General features: G+C 42.4%; 1 protein-coding gene across 1 annotated transcript in view; it reads right to left on the bottom strand.

The window, feature by feature from the left end:
- Window positions 1–15,700, bottom strand: part of Cpne4 (copine 4) — a 458,320-nt gene that overhangs the window by 99,874 nt on the left and 342,746 nt on the right. The window contains exons 6-7 of the mRNA XM_021206230.2: window positions 5,642–5,725; window positions 2,494–2,583 (exon numbers count right to left, since the gene is read on the bottom strand). Of these exons, the coding sequence (XP_021061889.1) occupies window positions 2,494–2,583; window positions 5,642–5,725 (174 nt within the window). The remainder of the gene's footprint in view (window positions 1–2,493; window positions 2,584–5,641; window positions 5,726–15,700) is intronic.

The following is a 15,700-nucleotide window of genomic DNA, read 5'->3' as shown; positions in this document are numbered from 1 at the left end:
AGAGAGAGAGAGAGAGAGAGAGACAGAGACAGAGACAGAGAGACAGAGACAGAGACAGAGACAGAGACAGAGACAGAGACAGAGACAGAGACAGAGAGAGGAGAAAACGCTAACTACTCTATAATACACAGGACAGTCCTCCAGTACAGTACCAGCAGGTCAGCTGTGAAGATGCTAAGAAGCTGGTCCTCCCTTCCATGTTTACCCTTGCTTCTTTTCTTCTTTCTTCCACCATTCCTTAATCCTGCCTCTTCCTATTTTTCCAGCTGACTATCTGTGTCATATGATTATCATCTCATACAAGGTCTTGTTCCTACAGAGACCACAGAGTTCTCGAAAACCCACTGGGGGATCCTTATTTATATTTTTTTTCATTCGTCTCTACTAAACCTTTTTCCCCACTCAATGACTCCCAGTGACAAAATGCCAAAGGAGGCATTTATTTTATTTGTGGCCCAAGGAAAAGAGTTATTTTTCTGGGATAGGTGAGCACTGCTCAAAGCAGAATTGGTAATCACCACCCATACTGGAAGCTGTAGCTCTCGGGCATCTTGAAAATGTGTTTCTACCAAGAAATCCAGTCAGAAATCCCATCCTTTCCCCCCTCCGCATGAATGAGAGTTTCCAGAGGTTGTCCCAAAATAACTTGGTTTTTCATAAGAGGTAGAGATAGAAATTGGACATGTCATTAGCACCGCGGAAGTCAGCTAGTCAGTTCACTGAAGAAAGTTCAACCACAATATCCACACAGTGGATTTAAGCAAGGATACGCAACACTAACGAGACTAGGTCTAACCAAACAGATGGGATTCTAACCTGAATGATAACAATGAAACTAAAAGAATTTTGTTCCTCAGAGCAAACTCTTCAGGGTGAACGGGGTAGGGGATGCCATCACATAGGCAGACATCAGCTGTGCCTATGGTGGGAGGACCCATGTTTCTGGTGGATGAACCTCAGCTGTGTAAGAATGGAGGAAGCGAGCTGGGCACTAGCTTCCACGAGTCTTTCCTCTCTTCCGACTGCAGATGCTTCAGATCCCTGATACCTTCACTGCTTCCCCACAATGCACTGCAGCCTGGAATGTGAGCCAAAAGAAACACTTTCCCCCTTAATACTTTCGTTAAAGTATTTTTATCACAGAAACAGAAAGTCACTAAGACAATGCCCATCTTGCAACTTTCTGAGATTGGCTCCCCTGAGAGGCAAACATGAATGTTAATTCCGAGTGGCGAGTGGACCACTCCTTTTATCTTCATGTGGACGAGGATGCTGTTGCCCTTTGGAATCTGAAGGCATTTCGGGTCTGAGTTACCCAGCATCCTTCCTATGCCCTCAGGCTCAATTCACCTTCTGACTTCGGTCTTCCTATTTTTTGCTCATAGTACAGGGACCCTGAACCTGCTTGATAATCATGTTAATCAACTGGACTTGGGTTATGGACAGTTTGTGTCCAGTGAGTTAGTCATCCTGAGTCAATAGAGTTGGCTCTGTGGTATTAGCAATGAAACTTCGCAAGATTCAAAGACCAAGGGCAGAGCAATCCGATGGCCACAGCAAGTGCCTCCAGGAGGAGACTTCTGGATTCAGTCTGTTGTCTCCGTCTCATGATTCCTGATTCTCTCAGCACATGACACCCGGCCCCTCCAACTTCTACATTTCCATAGTTCTCAAGGCATTTGTGGCAGATTAAAAACAATGGTCCTAATAGTTTTCATTTCCTCCCATGGAGAGGTAGAATACATTGTGTTTGAATCTGGAGTAGGCACAGTTGGGCTTCTAGATTGTGGAGAAAGTAAATGAGTTCTTCAGCTTGCATTCAGAGGCCCTGCAGCTTCTGTTTTGGGCTCTTGAAACCCACAGTTACTATACATAAAAGTTTAAGCTAATGTGTCTGATGACAAGAACTAAGATCCCCCCCACACACACATACATACACTGCCTGCCAACCCCTAGAAGTCACCCCATTCATGGGCAGCAGACCATGAGTGTCTCACAGAGACCAAGAATGCCTAAGAACCACCTAGACTGGCTCAACCCTGTTTGCCCATGCACAGCGTTATAAGCTAAACAAATTTACTATCTCAAACTACCACACTTTGGTGTGTGTGTGTGTGTGTGTGTGTGTGTGTGTGTGTGTGTGTGTGTAGAGTAATACATTATATAACAATAGATACTTGATGTAGCAATATTTTCTTTCCAGAAACTTTCAATTATACTCTGAAATTATTGCCACATTTTGTTTCTGAAACACCCTAGGCACCGTCTTTTGACATAATACATTAGGATTTATTTTAGGGCTGTTGTATGAGTGTTGACAGCTCTGGCAGAAGAAACAGCCTCACTTCCTTCCATTAAGATGCTAAAAGGTGAGAGGGTTGGGAAAGTAGCACAGAAAATTCTGCACGTCTGCAGGCCCTTGTTCATGTGAGAAAAGAAGCAGGTGCAGTGCAATGCATTTTCAAGTTCACATCTCTCAGATACGGATCTAACCTTCAGCCTGCGGTCGGGATCCCCGCTGCATAGAGAGTTCACAGATACTTTGAATGACTTCCAGGCTGGGCTCAAGTTATTCATCACAACCTGGGAAGAGAAAGAGATGAACAGTGATTTGAAGAGGGAAGGCTTGGCATTTTCATATTCTGACAGGAAAACTACTCGAGAAGCCACTGTGGTGTTTATGAAAAGGACAAGCATTGGGGACAGGTGGCTTGATGCAAACTTGAGAACAGTGGGTATTTTAAGAGTGGCCCTGAAGTAGGTCATTATGGGCAGAACCACTGTGATCTCTGACCTCTATGTTGTTTCATGAATAAGGACAGTGACATTGCCCAGCATGCGGATGTAGAAGATGACCTCTTCTATATCTAAAGGCCTGGGGTTGAGGCAAGGCTGCCTCTGGCCACTGATAAAGGATTCCCCAGTCCTGTAGGACCATTAGTCTTACCGTATGGATTCCTTTCCCTTGGAGTCAGCAGAGGAAAGTTATCTGGGATGGGTGGAAAGTTACTGCTGAAAACATCACCACCTCTAGCTGAGGGGCTATGAGCAGTTAGTGATTGTTGGGGCCAGGAGAGCCTATTAGGCTTGTGTGTGGATCCTGGTCAGTTGTCCATGCTCCAGTGAACAACCTCATAAGCACACTCATGTCAGCAGTCCTAGCTAAACTCAGCAGCTCACACAAGCACACAAGAAGACATCCAAGTAGGAGGTAAGCTTGCTTGGCATCCAGTGAGAGTGAAAGAGGGCTAAGAGAGGATAATAAGTGGTAAATGAGCAAAATACATGATATACATGTATGTATGTATGTATGGCATGAATATACATAGAGAAACTTTTTGTTTGCTATATAAATGTATTATGTTACACATCACATATGTACTCACATCACACACATATACATACACATATCACACACATACATGCATACACACACACATATATATATACATACATACACACACACACACGTGTGTGTGTGTGTGTGTGTGTGTGTGTGTTGAGAGCTTTGGAATTCTATGAGTTACATCAGATGGAGAGTCTGGGAATTTTCTAGATGAAGAATACTCAACTTTACACTAGCCAAACACTATCTCAATTAGAATATTTAGAAAGATATAACCTGGTAATTCAGATTATAAAGTAAATCAATAATATAGAAAAATGTATTTAAAAATCAGCTTACTAATCATGAACTTGGCTAAATATTGCCTAAGAGTCCATGAGATTTTTCCTGTCTTTGTTTTGTTTTGAATACTCCAGCTCGTTTCAGGGTGTATAAGTGGTTCCTTTGTACCAGGCATGTACTTTAGAGTAGGGGCTACCAGAGTGTGACTCATGGACCAGTAGGTGCTATGTTACTGGGGACTTCTTGCAAGCACAAATTCTGAGCCCCACCTAGTCCTATAAGCAGGTACTTTTGAAGGACATCTTTCACGTTATCTACTGAATGAAACTCAAGAGGGCACCCACATAAAATTAAACTATTACATGAATTCTGCTGTGTTAATCTATGAAGTTTTTAGGTAGAAGTCTTTGTGGATTTTGGTTTTGGAAAAAAAATATTCTGTCTCCAAATAGAGTAATTCTTTCACAAATGATTCCCACTTCTTTCTTCCTTACTATAATTATGAATTATTGATGAGACCACAGATTCATTATTAAATTTATTTTAATGTATTAAAATACAGAAACAATGTTCCTTCGTGAGTTTGTCTTGACTCCTAATACCCTGGGCATGATCAAATTTCTGTGAGAAGGAAAATTGGTTAATATATTCTGTGTTTATTTAGGACAATGTTAAGGAGTGAAGAGGTTTGGGGAAATCAATAGCAGAGGGAGTGAGTGAGGAAGAGAGAGAGAGAGAGAGAGAGAGAGAGAGAGAGAGAGAGAGAGAGAGATGTGCTGGCGCTCTGACTGCTCTCTCTTCTTTACTCATTCTGAGACTCTAGTCCATGGCATTGCATGGCTCACATCAGCTATGGGTCTTTCCCACCATAGTCGGGCCTCTCTGGAAGTGCCCTTATATACCTCCAAACATTTGAGGTTTTTTTTTTTCTCTAAGTGATTCTAAATCCCATCAAGTTGACAATGGATATTAACCATCATAGGCATTGCCCGTGCATATGAGAGAATTGTACCAGGCATTTAGAGTAGGGAAGGATAAGGATTAAAATCTGTAATAGCTCTGAAATGTCTCCCATAGAGCTATATATTTGAATACTTTGTTCCTAGTTGGTGGCATCTTTTGAGAGCCCGTGGAGACTTTGGAAAAGACTGCCTAGTTGGGAGACATTGACCACAAGGCAGGCCCTGCCTCCTGATCCTTGAGATGTAATCGAGCCCCTCTGCTTCCTCTCCCATGTGGGCAGAACTCCTTGAGCACAAAAGCAAAGCCCTCATCCTTTCCACGGCTTCTGCCAAGTATCTGGGCACAGGGATAATAAAACCAGTGACCAGGGAGCGGCTTGGAGGGAGAATGGGTGAGGTACTCAGCTGGGCCCAGTGACTTGCCAGCTCTAGTGTTCCTAATTTATTATAAAGAAATTGCTCCTTGGCTGTGTTGAAAGTCAACTGTAGGAAGTTGCATCTAGAAAGGAGAATTTTCTTCAACGTTAGAAAATCAGATGAAACACTCAAACCAGAAATGTGGAGGATCATCTCAAGGAGAGAGGAGGTCTGTCTGTCTACAGGCAGTAAGCTAACAGGAAAGAGGATGTCCTATGGCCAATCCTAGTCAAAGAACTGTAGGCAACAACAACAACAACAAAAAAAATTAGTGAGAGCTGGAGGAATAGTCTGCCCTGAAGAAGAGTCTGGCAATTGGCTTTCCAATACCAAGTGTTAGCTCTGAAATCGTATAAGCAACATTTTATGGATTAAGCAGACTGTAGTTCTATATTTAAGGTAACACACACACACACACACACACACACACACACACACACGCACACACAAGAGCTACAGAAAAAGAGGTCGCAAATTTAGGAGAGAGCCAAGGAGCACATGGAAAGGGTTGGAGGAAGGACAGGGAAGGGGAAAATGATATAACTATATTTTAGCTTTTAAAAATTGGAAATCATGTACAACAATTATTTACAAAGGCATTACTGGTCTCAGAGGCAGAGCGCATGCATCTTACCTCTGTTCGGTGCACAAGCTGTTGAGTCGCGTCATCGTTCATTCTGAAAATTTCCAGAAATGGGTCGGATTTACTGAAGAAATCCTAAAACAGATAAATGAAATTAAGTGTTCTTTTTTTTTTTTTCTCTTTATCTCTCTCCTGAACTTGATCTGGTCCTGACCACTGGTAGGCTTAATCACCATAACTGATTTTCTGGGGAATGGAAGCCAACTGGCCATTTCCTTTTGGAAGTCAACCTCCACACCCTCTCCTCCTTGCCCCAAGTCAGTGTGTGCCACCATTTCTTCCTGTGCTCTTGTCCTTCGGAGTCACTCATTGCCTGGAATGAGCTGCATCTGAACTCTTTGTTATGCATTTGCTAGGCTATTTCAGAGTCCATACCTGACCTCTGTGATGTCTGGATCATTTATGCCTCTGCCTCTATTATCTGTTACTTGGTTCTGCTTCTTTGGTTTGTTTGTTCATCTTGATTAAACAAACACCACATAAAGAAGATGACAAAGGTTTTAGATGAGTCTTCAGCATCTATAAAGTCGCTAAAACGAGGGCAGTGCCTTGAATCTGGTCTGGATTAAATTGCTCAGAGGTCGGATTTCTTCAGAAGCCTTTAGTAAAAATGAGTCCTTCTATTTCAGAGTCCTCCCTCCTTGGGTGTTGTCCTTGGAATGAGCTAGCTGCAAGCTAGAGTATTTATGGAGTAGGTCCTCCCCGAGGAGGACTCTGTCTCTGCTGATCCCTGCTCTCCCAGCTTTAGGTTCCTGGTTCCCTTTCTCTGTTTCTGTTTGTTAATTAGTGAACGTGTTGAGAGGTGATCCCCTCACACTGCTGCACTCCTCCCTGAAGCATACCGTTCTCTCAGTGGCCCTGAATTTCCACCTTTTCTTTCCCTATTTCGTAAGTCAATTGAATTTTGGGCTCAGTTTTTGTTTTCTAGACACTTCCTGGTAAACTTGACAGGCTCTACCCCCATGCTATTTAAGGAACCAGGCTTGCGTGAGAAACCTGTGCAAAGTGTCTGAGTTATCGCGCTGGCTTTTCTGCTCAATTTCTGGGTCCTTTCATCTTGGCTGCCTGAGAACCCACAGACAGATGTCCCTTGTATCTTTTTAGTGCTTATGGGTGCTTCCAGTGGGAGGAAAAGCCAATACAAACAGGTGCTTTACTGGCGTCAGAACCTACAGAATCTACATCTTCTTTATAGCTTGTTTTTTTGGGTTTTTGGGTTTTTTTTTTTTTTTTGGCCCTGTAGTTGGTAAATTCTCAGAAGGGAGGAACTATGCCTTGCTTTCTCTTACACATTTACTGTTTATCTTCTTAGCATTTTACAAAGTGTATACTTTCTTGTTATTTTACATAGTGTACTCTCTAAGTATTTTATATGGGGAATACATTTTACAGTGTGTACACTATAATAGTGCCTGGGTAAAGGAACACATGCATGAATAAATACAGTAATGAATGAATGAATGAATGAGCCTGTGGTATAGAATATGGAGCCACCTCTTCCATAGCACTCCCAATCTAAAATGTAACAGAACAGAATTAAATCTATATTGACCCTAACAGCCATCAAGTTAACAAGACACCATCTGACATTTTATTTCCCTTTGGCCTCAACTTGTAAATTTCCCTTCTCTACCAATCATCCTCCCCTAAGCTGTAGGGGGTGTGGAGGCCATGAAGCCTTTGTGCTATGTTAGGATCCGAGGGACACTAGTACCCAGTTGTACTCTCTGCCTTCCAGTTTGGTGGGAAGATTAATATGAGAGTCAACATGACTTATGCTAAATAATGAATGAACAAGTGCACAGGGGTTCTTTAGAAAGGAGGAATAAATGGTCGATTTGACTGGTGAAAATGACTGTGAGGATCTAGAGCAGGAATCTTGTGAAAGAAGAAACATGGAGGGGTTCGTGGAAGCAGCTTAATTTTACTGTGTGTGCCGTGGGTGGGTGGAGACAACTCTGGCAAAGTTGGCTCTATAGTAACAAAGGTCACTGATTCTCACTAGGTCTTTGTTATCCCAGAGAGAACATGGCCTAGTGCCACCAAGGGACAGTGAGCAGGAAAGCAGTAAACTTGGCTCTGTCCTGAATATGAGCCTAAACAGCAACGAAGCACATATGGACACACAGACTGGAAGTACACCCAACTGTACAAGTTCAAGCTCAGTGGGGACCCAACTCGAGGGGGCAAGTAGACACAGGGTGACCCACCCAACCAAGATACTATTTGCAGTTGATACCCATTGGCAAAGGGGAAAAAATATCAATCAGTCTTTTTCCAAGGAAGTGCTACTGGGTATATCAACCTACTATACTCCAGGGTAGGCCCCATGCCCAGGGGTAGTTGCCCAAAACAAACAAAACAAATGCTAAGGTTTGTTGGTGTGTGTGTGTGTGTGTGTGTTGTTTCATCTAGTTTAGGCATATTTTTGATCTTTTTTGTTTTGTTTTTCATTTTTAATGCTTATGATCAAAGTATATTTTATGGGCCCTGAGCATCCTGCTATCCTAGGGGGATCTCCACTCTCCCATCACTTCTCTTTCATCTCCATCAGACTCCTGAACTATACAGACAGGGACATGTTGTCCTGAAAGGCTCCACCCAGCAGCTGACTCAGACAAATGCAGATACTCACAGCCAAACAGTGGATGGAGCTTGGGGACTCTTATGGAAGAATAGGAGGAAGGACTGAAGTCCTGAAGGGGATAGGAATTCCTCAGGAAGACCAACAGAGTCAACTAACTGGGACCCTTGGGGCTCTCAGAGTCTAAATCACCAATCAGAGAACATACACAGGCTAGACCTAGGTCTGCCTGCTCGTATGTAGCAGATGTGTAGCATGGCCTTCATGTAGGTCCTGGACAACTGGAGCAGGGGCTGTCCCAAAAGCTGTTGCCTGTCTGTGGGATATGTTCTTCTAGCTGGGCTGCCTTGTCTGGCTTCAGTGGGAGAAGCACCCAGCTTTGAAGAGACTTGAAGTGCCATGGTGGGGGGACACCTAGTGGGGCTCCCACCTGCTCAGAGTAGAAGGATTGTGGGAGGGGGTGACCAGGAGGGGGGCAGTGAGTGGAATGTAGAGTAAGTAAAAAAAAAAAAATTAAATTTAAAAAAAAAAGATATTCAGTTTATATAAGACCAAGGCAAATTCTCTGTATTGTGTATTCTACACATTTTCAACACTAAAAATAATTTTGCAGCATTTTCTACAATTATTTCACAAGTCTGTAAAAATGGCTCATTACTATCTAGCTAGTGTGTTTAAATTTCATAAAAAATGTATATAGTCATTTTTTCAAGTAGTATTGTACTGGCAATGGTTTTAAAGACTGTGGTAGACAGAAAAGCAGAGAGCATTATATTGTTTACAAATTTAAAATAAGCAAATAAACTTTGGTTGACGAAAGAAATATATTTTATGAAAATTACTCAAATACAAATATTCTTAAAAAGAATATTGGCCTAGAACCTTTGTAGAATATCCTAGAAAGAGAAGATGGGCAGGAGAGAACTACCTTCTCGGCATCCCTCCCCATCCAACCGAAGGCAATGTCTGCCTTCCTCTTATCAGGGGCCTAGGTGTCTACCGCCTTCATTGATCTGCCCCACACACCTTGCCTCATCCCCGAAATGGCCCATTTGTTTCACAGACACACTTGTAGCTCATTCCCATGTGCCTGTCAAGGCATTTGCTTCTCAGCCTATTTCTGTTTCCATACACTTCTAAAAATATTGTTGCTGCCTCTCTTCCCTCATTCCCTTCTGGATGTGGGCCACATTAGCTTGTTCCTGTATGCCCATGGGCTCCTGCTTTGCCTCCATAAATAGATTACTGCCCCTCGGGGGATGTTTGTGAATTATACTTAAGAATTGCTGACCACCATGGAAGAACTCTATCAATTACTTTCTTTTTTCCTATTTAAGGAAAATTTAAAACTTTTCTTTGGTGATTTTTCACTTAAAATGGAAAAAGTAGAAAAATATAAGTTAAAAACAGAAAGATAGGAAAAACCCCACAAACCCATCTATAACTTGGTGTTTGGAATCTGATGTTTGCATTGTTAATTTCTGTCCTGAGAACCCAGAAGACAGAAGCTGGTGGGAGACCTCACAGAACAATGTAGCTCTCAGACATCAACAGAGAAGTTTCTTTGAGCAGTGGATGGTGGTTAATACGGAACTCATAACTAGTCATAGTGCAGAGAATAAAAGTCTGTGGAGTATCACACTCTTCTCCACTGTGGAAGGAGAGGTGCTAAGAGTCAGAGGTCAGGGATGACCACAGTGAATGAAGCAGCATCTAGGCATAACAGGACCTTTGCATTCAAGGACTTGCAGCAGCTGTGGTTGCCTGCACAAAGCCTGCATAAGATCAAGCCAGCCCATCATTTTAGCATGGAGAGGGGAGGGGCCTATAGGCTCTTCTCTGTCTGTCTCTGTCTCCGTCTCCGTCTCCGTCTCCCTCTCTCTCTCTCTCTCTCTCTCTCTCTCTCTCTCTCTCTCAGCTGAGGATCTATTGACAGTTGATAGCTTGGGGAAGCAAGAGGCAAAGATTCAGTTTTCTTTAAGGGTGTGGTCCCATAGTCTGATAAATGCCCCCACAAATTGGATTCAGCTGATTATTAAACACACAGAGGGGGGGAAGGGAGAGGGAGGGAGGGACAGAGGGAGGGAGAGGAGGGGAGAGGATGGATTGGGATTAATGGATCCAGGAAGAATTAGGGGGTGGCTATGTTAAAGACGCATTGTATATATAAGTGAAATTCTCAATGAAGTAATAAAAATACTACATCACAAAAAAGAAATTGGTGGGAGGCAACAGGTTTATGCAAGACTTCAGGGTTTCAAATCTATTTCAGTGGTCCAAGGTGTTGTATAGTGTATAGCAGTTTCTTCACAGGTTAATGTCTTCCATCTTGGAGGAGGCTCATCAAGACATGGGATGTTACAGGAACAGTAAAACAGCAGGCTATCTTAAGACAAAATGATTACAGGGAGGTGATACAACAGGATGTTCTAAGGGGGGGTGGAACATTCCATCCTGCAGAGAAGCTTGTTAAGCTCAGGAAGTTCCAGAAATTGAGCAAATTGACCAGACCCAGTCTCTTCCAAAGAGGTTATGTAAGTATTGAGGTTTGCTGAGAGATAGTCTCAGATAAACTGAGCAGCTGAGAAGAGGCTCAGGGCTGATAAGTTGCCTGGAAGAATCAGAGCCCAGCAGAGCTATCTGGACAAATGTCAGACCAGCTGAGCCACCTGGAAAGGACACCCTCCAACCTGCTGAGCTTCCTGCAGGTTGCACAGTACAGTGCCTTCCAAGTTTCCAGCTACCATACTATGAGCTGTCACTCATGCTGGGGTAGGCTTTAGTGATGCAGACATCTTTGAATAATTTCTTGTAAATAACTTCTCACCCACATTCCTGTAAATAATCCCAATACATCTCACTGGTTCACTAGGTCAGACTTCGGTGGCCTCCTTACTTTGGTCTATAATGGTTCCCTATCTGAGATGAGCAGATAGATGTCTTATCATGTCTCTCTAGAAACAGTGCCACACAACACAGGGTGCAAAGGTCTTATGGAACAAAGAAGAATTCCCTTAGGACAGTAGGTGGGATTGAGACTGAGTTGAGAGGCCCTACTCTCTAGAGGACCATCTCCTTGTTCTTTTCTTGGAAGTCACCCACAGCTTGGTCTCATGGCACTGAGTCTGGATTCTTCCCCAGAAACATGCAGTACTCCCCAGTAAGTCACTTCACATGCACAGAGGAAAGGTGGGGATCCCGGGGATGAGGGGGGTCACAGGGGACGCCTTGTGAAAAGCACAGGATCCTTAAAATATCAGGGGAAGGTTTGAGAAGAGAAACAAAACTGAAGCTAAAAATTCTCCTCCTTGCATCACAAGTCCCCATCTTTAAGACAAGCAAGTCAAAGGCAGGTGAGACGGCTCGGCGAGCTGAGGTGCCTGTCTCCAACCCAGAGGACCTTTGGATGCTCAGGACCCACAATGCAGCAGGAGATAATGGACTCCTGAAAGTTATCTTTAGACACACACACAGAGAAAGAGAGAGGGGGGAGGGGAGGGGGAGGGAGAGGTCGAGGGAGAGAGAGAGAGAGAGATCACATTATGATCAAATATCCTACAAATAAATGGGGTAAAGGGAGGGAGAGAGAAACAGAATAAATGAGTAAAGACATAATAACCAATCTAAATGTTCTGGACATTTTTTCTATATTACAATTGAAATGAATATATTACAATTCCCCAAATATCAATAGTAGTTTGGTAAATCTAGATAAACTCTACCAGATAATTCAGTATTTTGTCATTTTCACTTGGATGCATGCTGACATTTTCTCATTTATTTCACGTTTCTCATTTATTTCTCATTTAGGAAACACCATTCAGGGTATGAATGGGAATTCCTGGACAGAAGCTGTGTCTGCCAAGGCTGATTGACTAATTAGAACTTCAATGATGTGTAAGAGGTTGGAATGTTATAAATCCAGAGCCAAAGTACCCTGAAGGGATCTTTTACCCCATTTAGTAGCCATGTTCTGCTCTCCTCAGTACAGGACCTAACATCTTTTGTGACTATAGGGTAGAGCCTTGGGAATGTATGAACAGACTTCTAGTTCCACCAATCAAAAGGCTAGATTGCTGTCAGACAGCATTCGAGGCCAATAGAAGAGTTCCCCCTAATTTTCTGTAACTGCCTACCTGATATACCTGACAATATAGTTGAAAAGTGTTTTATTTCCAACACACTTAAACTTGGTTGCTATAAAGAGTTTATGAAATGGATCCCTCATTGAAACATGGTACTTGGGAAAAGACCTAACCCTGTGTTCCAGCCTCTGGTCCCTCATATTTAGCTCCAGGATAAACCATCTCCATCATTCCTGTGATACAGGATCTGTTTCTTTAACTGACAAGAGTTAGCATTAGGATGCTGTGAATATACCAGAGTGTAAAAGGTAAAAGAAGGGTCAGATGCAGTCTCTGGCTTCATTCATCTGAAAATCTAATACATTCTAGGTGGCTTTAGTGTTACTCTCAAATCCAAACTCCACCACATCTGCTCTGGATACTCCTGAGCACAGGGTCATAGCCTCAATTTCCCACCCACAGTGAGAAGATCATTGGTTTTCTCTATAGCAGTGCGGGAAAAGTAGAAGAGCTGTCTGCATGAATCTGTCACATGGTAAACTTATAAATGCTGCCTTCTAGGAGTTATGAATGAAAAACAGAAGTCACACTAATACTGTGAAGAGCTATTCAAATATGAGGATAGTGATGATTAGGACTATATTTGATTTCTGGAAATGATACCACTCAAAAGCAGTTCAAAAAAGTTACTCATGCAGATCCTCTTAGATTGTAAATCACAACCCTGGGCACAATTGTTTGGTCACCCTAATCTGGACTCTTTAATTTTCTTTATATTAAAGTGATCTTGGAGACAGTTCACCATGATGAAGGTGAATGAATCAGGCCAATTAGACAGGTTTTGCTATAGTGAATCATTTAATATTCTATAGGCCATATTACTTTGGTCCAATGTGAAAGAAATCTGCTTAAGTGAGTGAGTGGAATAATGGTTATGAAAGACTGGGGAGGAGGGAGAGGTGGGTAGAAAGAGAAAAGAAAACATAGAATGCTAATCTCCATAATATGCTTATTACATGTTTAGTGTGAATATCAGATTATCATACAAATATTTGTCTATTTAAAAAAAATACAAAGAAGCTACTCCCCATCTTATAACAGAAGTAATCTGGAACACACTAATTTCTATCTGATCTTTTCACAATAGGAAGAAAATCAAACTAGCCTACATATCTACTAGTTGATGAATGGACGATGAAAGGGAGGTAGAGATATAAAATTGAATTCTGGCCAGTCATGAACAAACATGAAGCTGGGAGATTTTTCAGGGAACTGGATGGAACTAGAAACCAGCATACCAACCAAAACAATCCAGGATCAGATAGATAAATACCACCTACTCTCTCTTCTTTGTGACTCCTAGCTTCTGACAGTTCAGTGTGTGTATACATGTGGAGAAAAGCTAGGAAACTAGGAAAGATCCGTGAGAAAATGGGAGGTGTGGAGAAGATAACAGAACAAAGTGGAAGGGGGATATGGGGGTGAAAAAGGTACAGAGGGGGGCAAGGGGAAGCAGGGATTTGTGGAATCATAGGAGAGGGGAGTCAGCTAAAACCAAACATGCATGAAAAAAATCATATGGAAGCTGTTGCTTAGCAAGCGTGTTTTATAAAAGAATATAGATTTTAAAGAAACAAGAAGAAAAATGAACAGTGCATATCTACAGCAGTAGTCTTTGAACCAGATCACTGATTTGGAAAAGAACTGGAAGGAGGTTGCCATATCTAGATGCCATGGTTGGTCAGCTTTGGGTCTGTGGACAAAGCTCCCTGTGCTCTGTGTATAAATTAGAAATATAAATGCCTGCCTTTGTAAATACAGTCAGCATCTTAGGGATCGTATGGGTCAGGTACTTGAGTGCTGGTACATTGGAGTGGCTTAGTAACTATAATTTTACCATCATTTATGCTGACTGGGCCCCCACTACCAGGCAGCCGTACTCAAGAACCATGACCCTACAGGACAGCAAGTCGAGCTTTTATATCACAGTAAAGGAGGAGCTAGCCAACTACAACATGAGAGATGAACATAGCCATTGTTCTTATGAATAAAGTTTTATTGGATCACTGCCACAGCCCTTCATTTATGTCTCATTTATGTCTGTCTTCATGCCTTAAGACACAGCCCAGTGATAGGGACAGAGAGCATATGGCTTGCAAAGCCTACAGTACTCACCATCTGGCCCTTCACAGGAAAAGTTTGACAACCTCTATTTTAGAGACACATTTGCTTTGTCATCTACCTCTCCATCAAGCTAGGCTCCTGGAACCATTAAAATAGAGTCTGTCGTGACAACCTTTGCAGATGTGGAGGCCAGTGGAAAAAGCAGTTTCTTTACAGCAGCATGGAAACTTTCTCAGGGAAGGGAGGAGAAGGAAGATCCTGTTAGCTTTTATGTTCCAAAGCATGTATATGTATACCTCCCTGGTAGGCTAATTGCTGACAGCCTGCTAATATGATGGACGCATGCTAATATAACAAAAGAAGTTATAAAGCCTATCTCTTTGCTAAGTGAATTGCATAAGCCTATCTCTCCATTAAGTGAGTTGTGTCCGACATTAAAGAAACAAGATACCCTTCACAAATGTAATTTATTTTACTTCCTCGCTCTTAATGACAAATACCTGTCATTCTTCAAAGATTTCAGCCTTTGGTAGATACCTGCTGCTCTGCTGAGCTGCAGAGAGGAAACTGAAAAGTAACTTTCTGCTGAGAAGAATGGGCAGATCGCTTTATCACTGTGGTTTGCAAAAGTACTTAGCACTCCCTGGTGAATCCCACAATGACTTAGTATTTTTTTTTTTTTTTTATGACAAGGCCCACAAAGGGGAGCAAAGTAACATTTAATCAGAAAAATATATGTACTTTTTAAATTCAAGAAGCCAGCGAGGAGAGTATTACTAAGGTTTGTACACAGCAACCCAGTGACTGCAATGAGAGGGAGAGGAGCTTGGGTTCTCACAGGTGCTCCTGTGCTCACGGAGCCTCAGTCACCCTCCAGAGCATCTCATTGTTCAGGAGTGAGAGAGTGAGAATAGCAAGAAAAGCTGTCTTCCTGTTACTATGGAAACAGGTTTAGGGATTCCTGTGGAAGCAGGCAGGGATAAAGCACCTCCCTTTGACAACTGCTGACCTCCAGCATATATACCCAGCCTCCTTTGCCTGGCTTCCTGATTTTCTGAGCCAAGCATCCCACCTCCTGCAAGCAACCTAATTTATATGTGAACCAGGAACTTCACTTGGTCACTCTCTGTCCCTGAGCTTGGTTCATTTGTTTGCTTTTTTGAGTGTGTATTTGTTGCTTTAGGTAAATCACTTCACATCTCAGAATCTCGACTTACCATCTATAAAAGAAGGCAGGTGGATAGAGTAGTGTGGTTT

Source organism: Mus pahari, chromosome 10 (assembly GCF_900095145.1).
Source record: "Mus pahari chromosome 10, PAHARI_EIJ_v1.1, whole genome shotgun sequence".
Lineage (NCBI taxonomy): Eukaryota > Metazoa > Chordata > Mammalia > Rodentia > Muridae > Mus > Mus pahari.
This window is presented reverse-complemented; position numbering and strand designations above follow the sequence as displayed.